Source organism: Atta colombica, unplaced genomic scaffold (assembly GCF_001594045.1).
Source record: "Atta colombica isolate Treedump-2 unplaced genomic scaffold, Acol1.0 scaffold47, whole genome shotgun sequence".
Classification (NCBI taxonomy): domain Eukaryota; kingdom Metazoa; phylum Arthropoda; class Insecta; order Hymenoptera; family Formicidae; genus Atta; species Atta colombica.
Window position 1 is genome coordinate 808,330 of NW_017259536.1, and position 9,686 is coordinate 818,015.

The 9,686-nt window shown below is 33.8% G+C and overlaps 1 protein-coding gene across 1 annotated transcript; it reads left to right on the forward strand.

Moving 5' to 3' along the window:
* The first annotated feature begins 567 nt into the window (after window positions 1-567).
* On the forward strand, window positions 568-9,384 carry LOC108691520 (fatty acyl-CoA reductase 2-like). Its single transcript, XM_018199295.1, has 4 exons — window positions 568-752; window positions 3,291-3,764; window positions 6,619-6,846; window positions 9,066-9,384. Exons 1-4 carry the CDS (start codon window positions 568-570, stop codon window positions 9,382-9,384), a joined length of 1,206 nt encoding a protein of 401 aa, XP_018054784.1.
* Window positions 9,385-9,686: the final 302 nt, after the last annotated feature.

Genomic DNA, 9,686 nt, shown 5'->3' on the forward strand with positions numbered 1-9,686 from the left:
ATTGTGTCATTTTATCTTTATTATTTATTAAATATAATACAAAAACATAATAGCGCTAAAGTATGCTTTTCAAATGCAATTTATATCTCTTTTGTATCATTTGGCATACTATTATTTAATGTAATTAAAAAAAATATATATTAACAGCACTAGCTTACAGCATTTGTTTTAAATTGAAATTAATCTCACTAACTTAGTAACAATATTAATAAAATAAATGCGCCATGCTTTTGCTTTAATTAAATGTTAATTTGTTTTATTATTATCAACTCTTATTGAATTAAGAACATTATTTTCAATTAGACTGTTGTGTTAGTTAATGCTATTAATGCTATTTTTTTTCTATGCATGCACAGTTCCATTCATTGAAAAAATTATTTTACTGCAAGTTATGTACAAAGCTGATAATCTACTCGTCATAATCTCGAAATCATGTGTATTTGATCGTTGCATCAGAAGGCTAGAATATAGTTTTCTTCCCTTTCCCGCGAGTATTTCCAGGTAGAATCGAAAGCCTCGTACTGTTCACCGCGATTCGCTTTTCAAGCAGGCTGCCAGTCATCGACAATGTCTCTGTGCGAGTGGTACGCGAAACGCGTGGTGCTCCTCACGGGAGTCACCAGCGAATTGGGACGCGCTCTGTTGGAGAAGATCTTACGGTGTTTACCGGATGTCAGAGTATATGTCGTTCTCAGATCCCAAAACGATCTCAACGGCGAGGAACGGCTAAAGAAGATATTCGCGTCACCCGGGTACGAATGGTATCCTCTTCGCGTTCCTTCTCGCGTTCATTTTGTGCCTGTAAATCGCATCGGTCGCTCGATATCGTCTTTGTGCACGTTAAATTGCGACCGCGATTCCGGTCGGGGGCGTGTGCCGAATTTATTTCAGAGGACATCAAACTGAGAAAGACTCCTCCCTTCTCTCTCTCTCTCTCTCTCTCTCTCTCTCCCTCTCTCTCTCTCTCTCTCTCTCTTTCTCTCTCTTTTTCATTGCACTTGGTGGTTTTCCGCAAGAATTCCGGGAACGTACGTAATGCACCTTACGTTGGAAATCGATTGCAAAATTAGATTTTCGTTTCACAAATAGTTACGTGCAGTGACAGAAAGAACACCGCAGTTCAAAAATTTTCACAAAATGAAATTATTATTACTCTTATTACTGTTTTACGTAATTATGAAAAACTATAGTGCTGCATAATAGAATGAAAAAGATAGGAGAAAGGACTCTGCATTAATCATGTGGAAAGAGTAGTTTCAGTCAAATTGGCTGAAACTGAGATATTTTGTAACTAATAAAATGCCGCTCACTGGTTATATGTGTGTTTAATTATATAAATGTTTATACGTTTAAAAAAATTAACTGTGCACTGTAAATGAAGGTACTTTTCATTAAATATGAAATAGCAATTTCCAAATAGTGTTACAGCAAAATTTTATGGTTATGAAGACTTCCGATCAACATCTCATAAGCTACAAAATATTACAATTTCAACTAATTTGACTGAAATTACTTTTTCCATAAAATTAGTGTGAGGTCCTTTTTTCTTCGATTTATTCGTAATAAAAAATTTCGCTTACTTAATATATATAAATTTAATTCTACATCAGTGTTATATAATAAAATACATATATATTGTTTGTAACATTTTCTTTCTCCATTCAACTTTTAACATGTAAGATAATTTTTCATCTGCATCTTACAATATATTTGGCATAAACATTTTACTCTCAAATTTCATCCTTATTTTTGTGTAATCAATTTTTATCAAATAAAAATTATTAAATAAAAATTTTAATATTTAAGCTAATAACTAATAATATAATAAAAAGTAACCCTTTTTCCACTTTTTTTTAAAGTCTAAAACAATAAAAGAACTTGGGTTAAACAAAAAAATCTAGATTGCAGATAAAAAGGAAAAATATGATAGTAAATATATAAAGGATTAATAAAACAGAGCATTTTCTTTCGATTTGATCTTTGCAATTTGTTAAATCTCCTGTTAAAATTCATACCGTTTCATAATTTTAACAATTGGAAACTTACCGCGAACGATATCGATTGAAATGATAGCGGCATACCTGCAATCGCATTGCAATTGCTCGTCCGAAATCGCGTGGTAATAACGATAGAATCAAGAGTAAACGAGATACGATCGGATGCATGTGTTTATAGTCAATTGCGCAAATCGGATTGCCTCGTTAGATTCCGTCTCATGCTCGTCTCATCATAACGATCGCCCGAATCGCCCGAATCGCCAAGATGCTCGGATCGCAAGATGAAACTCGGCACCGTTGCATGCGGCGCTGCGATGGCCGCCCTTACCGGCCTTCGGGGAGGGACGGCTAAAAGCTCGTGGAGAGAGATTTATTTTCATTAGCACACGCCTCCGTGCCCCCTTTAGAAAGATTATGAAGTATACGTGGCCCGGGGTGCTTTCTCTCACCCTCGCAAAATCCGCGACCGCGCGGAAAATTCGTCCGCGCGTTTTGAATTTCGCGAAATTAAAATCCGCGAAAGGATTGTTTTCCCCCGGGAAATCGTAGTTACCACCGGATCGCTGCGTTTTTTCACTTGGAAAAGAGAATCGCCCAGCGCGTAAATGAGAAAATGCAAATGGACGAGAAGCTCGAGCGTTCAAGGTGCTTCAACGCTATTACATTCGGCGAAATCGCTCTCGGCTGTCGCGGCTTGTTGGATTTTCCTCGCACTATTTGCGACTTCTTGTAAATTGTTCCATGTAAAATAGTTATGATGTTAATTGTGAAAATCTCCTAGGCAGAATTCGAAATGACAATATCACGTGTTTCTATTTTTATCCTTGCAAAAAACGCAACAAAAAGTGCGTAGAATTAGAAAATATTTCAGAACTTTGCATATTTTATACATACTTTAAATATACAATTAAATATATTATGAACATTGAATTCAAAGAAATATAAATTAATTTCCAATTTGTAATAACTTATGTAAATATATCTATCAATAAAACAAATTTGCTTTTCACAATGATTAATATTAATTATCTTCGTTAGTTTTGCATTGCGCATCTTAATTTCCGGATATTTCTGATAGTCGTATGTATTCCGGCGATAATTTCAAAAATGAGACTTTGTATCGCATAATTTGAATCTGTATATTATAATCTGATGATTGCTTGATCTGATGATTTTAATGGCGTGCGTCTTACGCAATTTTTCCATGCCGCGGTGCATCTCCATTTTGATGAAACTTCCTAGCAGTAAATTTCAAAGCCGATTTGCGTCACCAACGTTATTATCGCTCGGCAGGTATGAGCGACTGAGGCAGGAGATGCCGAGCGCGATCTCGCGCGTGAAAACGTTCGAGGGGAATCTGCTTTACGAGAATCTCGCTCTAAGCATTGAGGACAAAGTCTCGTTGAGAGAGGTCACCGTGGCCTTTCATGCCGCCGGGCCGCACGATTACTTCCTGGAATATTGTCAGGAATTACCGAAACTCAGGAGCGTCGCTATCGCATCCAGCATTTTCAAACATCGCGGCAGGATAACTGAATGCCTGCAGAATGAAAAAATTCCCAACTTACCAATCGCCTTGGTGCGCTTCCCTTGCATCGGACCGGCTTACAAGGAACCTATGCCTGGCTTTGTCGAATCTCTCAAAGGACCTACCGCTCTCATGATTGGTGCGGGTTTTGCGTACGGCAATTCGAAATTGCCAGCCGAAATCATCCCAATAGATATAGCAGTAAATACGATGATCGCCGCCGCATGGGAAGTCGGCATGTACGTATAAAATTATTATTTTATTTATTTTGCGTTAATTTCTAAAAATTTTATTCATTAATAAAAATAATGGGGATATTTGACAAGGAAAAATTAATCTACTAACCGAGTTTAAAGCGCTTTTAATTCTCGTCGCTGCGAACTTTTATGACTATGTTTACATTAATCAAACTTAACATGCCGTAACTCGTCTCATTGTAATAATTAAATTTCTGCACAGAAAACCATTTATCAATATGCTTATTTACATAAGGATTATCAAGTTGCTCTTAAATATTACGTTCATTTAATTGCAAAGAGAAAGTTGTGTAAAGGCGCATTCACGAGTGCAGCGTTACGGAATAGTAATAATAACCAACATTGTTTAATTACCAGACGTGAACTAGAAAGTAGCAATAGCTATCTCCTTTCAAAGAATATATTATGTAACCCGTTATTTTTTCTCAAAGCATAGCACTTCTTGCTCAGTTGAGAAAAATAATTATCAGTATTCTGTTTCAATAGAACCTTGAAGCTAAAAGAGGACTGCTCGATCTCTTTTGTAGGTAATGTTATTAAAGCGATATCAAGTACAAATTAAAAATGATTATATAAAATAGTATTATTATAATTAGGAACCGTAAAACAATCCTACTTTTGTCAAAAGCGTAAAGTGCAAAATAAATAAAAATTACAATAAAAAGCGCGAAAATCCCACATATACATACATTTGATTATTTAAATTAACGAATCTGTAGGTAATGCGGAAAAATAATTTATTTAATTAAAATAATTAAATTAATAATAAAAAAAGAATGAAACCTTTTTCGCGATCCGTTGTAGATTTTAACATATCGGAATTCGTTGCAGACGCGGCTTATCTAGTTTTCCGATGCGAAATATTGGATGCGGGTAAACACATTTTACATGTACGCGCGGTTTCCGTAGTTGTTACTGTTTGCTCGAATTCGACGCTTCCGCTCCAATTGTAAAAAGCGGGATTCGCTCTTTTCGATTTTTTTCGATTCACCCCTCAATTCGCTGAAAGCATGATTACTTCCGTCTCTTGACGAAATAAATTCTTTGTGTTGAAAAAAACCTAATGAATATTTTGACAACTTCTCTAACACAATTATGTGTAATATAACTGTCATATTGTAAATTGGCATTCATTGTATCGACAGAACAAAACTGCCAATTCTTTTAAATAACATTGTGCTGAATAACAAAAATTTTAACGAGTAATTTTAATTAACAATATATTGCCTATGCCTTATATTGAAAATATAAAATGCTTATTGCAGATACCCATTAATTTTTTTATTCTTTTATTTCAATATCAGTTTGCGAAAAACTTGTAATGTTACCTAAAATTTTAAAATCATTAAAATTACTCGTTTCAATTTCCATAGCTAGTCGTTTATTAATTCTCGCAATTGTTAACGTGGGATTAATTTAATACACGTACATGATTACAACGCGGCATTGCGTTAAAATTGCGTGATATTAAAAAAAAACAGTGTTTTATTTAAATTAACGATCACAACAAAAGTACCGTTAAGTTCTAAATAAAAACACTTAAAAACTTTGAATTTCTCATTAATTTTTGAAAAAAGATTTTTTTTTATGTGAGTTATGTTTTTGATTCTTGCACGGAGTACGACGATTGTGCGATTTTTGTCTAATGAGGAAAGCGATTATCGGAAATTGCGAGACGGTAATTGAAATCAATAGTTAAATTGTCTTTGCGATTGGCAGGAATAATTAAATTGCAAATCAGTTTATCAAACGAAGTAATTAAAGATAGTAAATGATAGTATATTGATTTACACATGTAGGGCACATCAACTAGAAAAGTGATTCGCGCGGAATGTAAAAATGAATGAATTTCAGGTACAATGAGAACGTCGATGCGCATATTAAATTGCGGAAGAAACCATATAAATTTCCTTTAATGATATCTCTTGTCAAACTTTGTTTTCTATCCGCTTTAAGGTTTTAATTAGAAGACTACGCATAACGAGAATCAACTCAGACTTTTTAAAGCACAATCTTTATTTAAGTCAGCCAACAACGAACCAATCGAATGAAACTTATAGCTAGGCTTTTCCGGGCTTTTCCTAGAAAACCCGGAAAGCTTACGTTTGATTCTAGTTTCAACCAGAAGCATCTCTTCGCTTCGCTCTGAAGTATTTCCGAACGACTGAACTGCGAATAAGTTGATTGCATTCGCCTTGCAAGAAGCAAAGTACGCTATATCTGCCTCTGTGTCTTTTCCATCCATTTTTACCGATTATTCTTGTATTTAAGAGAAATTACTAGTCAGAAATACTATTAATTATTAGCAGTTTTAAAAGTAAATCTACTTCAGCTTTTACAAAAGATGTAACCTCTGTTACCGGCATTATAAAAATTTCTCTAATAATGAATTATCTTCCTTTGTACAACTATCTTTTTATACAAAAATTAACATTTAATTTCGCAACATGATACATTCTTTACATTCTTTCGTTATCTGATTATATAACAAAATATATTATAATGAAAAATTAAACTTTAATTATATAATTATAATTTAATAAATTAAATATAATAATAATGAAATTTAATTAAATTATAATAAAATTCAAAACTAATAAAATAATAAAATTACAAACTAATAAAATTCACAATGTGTTACTGCAGATGCATATATACATATAGTTCGGATAAATTACGTATTAAATAGAATATTAGATTTAAAATAAAATAAAATGCGTCGCTAATGGAACAATTAATAATAGCATGATGCAAAGAATGAACGCAATAAATTATCATGAGATGTGAGGCGATTAAATGTGCTTTTCTTCTCATGTTTTTTATCGTTTTCACGCAGAACTAACGTTACAAAACCGGTCGTCTATAATGCGCCGCAGCTGGGTTGCACGTGGAATGATCTGATTAAAAAGAGTCGACGGGCCAGCTCGAAGTTTCCCTATCCAACCTTTGGAATTCGCGGAATGACGTCCATTGAGCCACTGTACTGGATTTTGGTGATATTCCTCGAATGGCTGCCATCTTTAATTTGCGACATCGTCTTCGGTCTATGCGGCAGAAAACAGAGGTATCACGGACTCAAAATTTATCGTGAAATTTCACGAGTCACAAATTTATCATCATAGCTTCGTCAACGTCTTGGTTGGCGCGATTTTTTCGTAGTCTCGTGGAAATTTCAGCGCAGCTGAATTTTTATCGCCATCACTAACTTTGCCATAAAAATGATTTAATACCTCTGAAAAGTATCAAGGTTGTTCTTTTCCGTTAACTTTTAATCCGCAATTTATTGATATTTTATGCAAATAGAACACATAAATTGCCCGCGTAGCTAAAATAGTCGCTTAAATAGATATTACACTTTACTCTTATATTATGCGTATTCTTTATATATTAGATACTTACTTGATTGAGAGATCATAGATAAGTTGCTTGTACCGGAGTATTGTCTAAGTTTAAAGTTGGTTTCGCAGTGCTCTTCTGCAACAGCTGGCAATATTAAATTTGCTCGCGATATTAACTTGTTCGGAGAACGCAACACTATTAAAGATACTAAGTCATTTTCCACGAGAGCGTAACGCTTTACTACTTGATATTACGGTTCAATTTATAAGTTATAAATTGCTTATACGCTACGTTAAAATATGCATCTTAAAAATTAAAATAGAAATTCTACGTAACTTTTTAATTAAATTATAAAACCATCAATTTTCTTTAATAAGATTATTTCCGTTTTGTATAAAATATTACAGAAGATCATTATTTATAACAAAATTCATGCAGAATTTGCAATATCTATATATTTTACCGCTTATATAATATGATGATTATAAATTCAAGAGATCGCGGGATTAGCCAATAGTACTAAACCTCGATGCACCTCGGAGATAATCCTTCGTTGCACATGCGAACATTAAGAAATGATTAAAGCCGTTCATATATGAAGCCTCGAACTTCGCCGATAACTACTCGCGATCGCGAATAAGTTTCGACGAGGAGACTCATGCGAAAGTTTGATCGTGATCGCGAACGCTTACGCTCGGTCTCTTCAACTTTCCGCATCGTGAAAGGCCTGCAGCGGTGCACTCGGTTAACACGCCGCAAATCGTAAAAGTAAAAGTTATCTGGAACTGCGATTTAGGCGCAAGAAACGTAAACAGGTTCACTGACTTTCGCTCGCGCGAGTGAATACTGAGAAAAGGAAAATTGCGTCTTCGAATGGAAAAACTCGTTTTCTCGGTCGCAAAACTTATTCCACCCGATGCCTGATTGCCTTGAGAAATAAAATCCGATATCACAATCGCGACAAGGAAACTCGAAAAATCTTGACAGACTATTAAAATTTGTTTTTTATATACTCTTATACCGTATCCAACTTATTACAATACAATGACAAAATTCATTCACATTCGAACAATGGTCACTGACTAATTTTGTAAGAAATTTTTCAGCAACATTAAAATCTGAAATAAATGATTAACATTATTATTGATATATTTTTATACACAATTAGAAGTAAAAGAAAAGATCAGAAAAGTAAGATTGTAGAACATCAATATTAAAAAATATCAGATAAATAATTGATATTATTATATATCATTTATTTATATCATTTATATTAATTTTATATTAAATAATTGGCATTATCATTTCCATGTGCAATTAGAATAAAAAGGAAAAACAAAGAGAATAAAGTTGCTATAGAAACCGATTCATGGATCGAGTGATGAACGAAAATATTTTCGCTTTCGATGTTCCTACCAAATATTTTTCTGATTTTTTCGTTTGCTCTCAGACGCGTGCAGAGTAAATCTTGCGCACTAACTTAGCCCGAGCTTTCTTTCTTCTTGAAAGGAAATCCTCCCGTCAAGTTTTCTGCAATTCCTTCGTAATAAGTTGGATTGGAAATTATATAGTTTGCGATTATATAGTTTGCGATGAACCGGAGAAAGTTAAATTTTTTTTATTATCCCGCTCACACTTAATAATACTTTGCGATCCTTTTTTCTCGACTACGATTGAAATGGCTATTTAAAACTCAATCTTGAAAACGTTTTATTCGTTCTATCGCATGTACATGTTCACATATATTCAAGTAAAATACGATTTCGTCTAAGTATTCCTATACCAAGATTCCTATACCGAAGGAAAGAGTAAAGAAAGACGCAAATAGTTGAAATCGTTAAGAGTTCGAGTGCCAGAAGGATCAGGCGAGACGGGCATTAATGGCAGGAAAGAGGTAAAAAGAAACGACTGGTTACTGAAGGTAAAACCTTTACTGCTCCCTAGGATTCTCGCAGAGTACGACAGAGTTCGTAATGCACTTCAACCTTTGAAGTCAATTTCATCGAGGTCCTGGCCAGTGGAAAGGAATCACGTGTACCTACTGAAGGAACGTCTCATGAAAGAAGAGCGGGACGTATTTCCGATCATCGAAGAGATCGATATCGAGAGTTATGTCCTCTGTGTTGCTGCCGCCACCCGAAAGTACTGCGTAAACGAGGATACTCTTAATATCATAAAAATAATTTATCTGTTCTTCTTGTATATACCTGTGATACTTATCGTCACGTATATTGCATCACATACATCCTTATTGCACGCATAAAGTTAGATAAAAATTATTATGTTTTTTATGTACAAAAAATTGTTCTTTTTGCAAAAATTTGTAAAAGGAAAAATATAACGTATATTTTTTAAATGGCTTTATACTCTGGGCAAATATTTTTATGATTAATGATCATGCGTTTTCAATTTTAATTACATTACAGTTTATAGAGTTACATTAAATTAAACTTCCACATATTTTAAACTTTAATTTTATTCCCTATATTTTTTTGTCCTATTCGGTTGATTAATCTATGTATAATATATCACATTACATTTTATATATTAGTAGTATATATATAT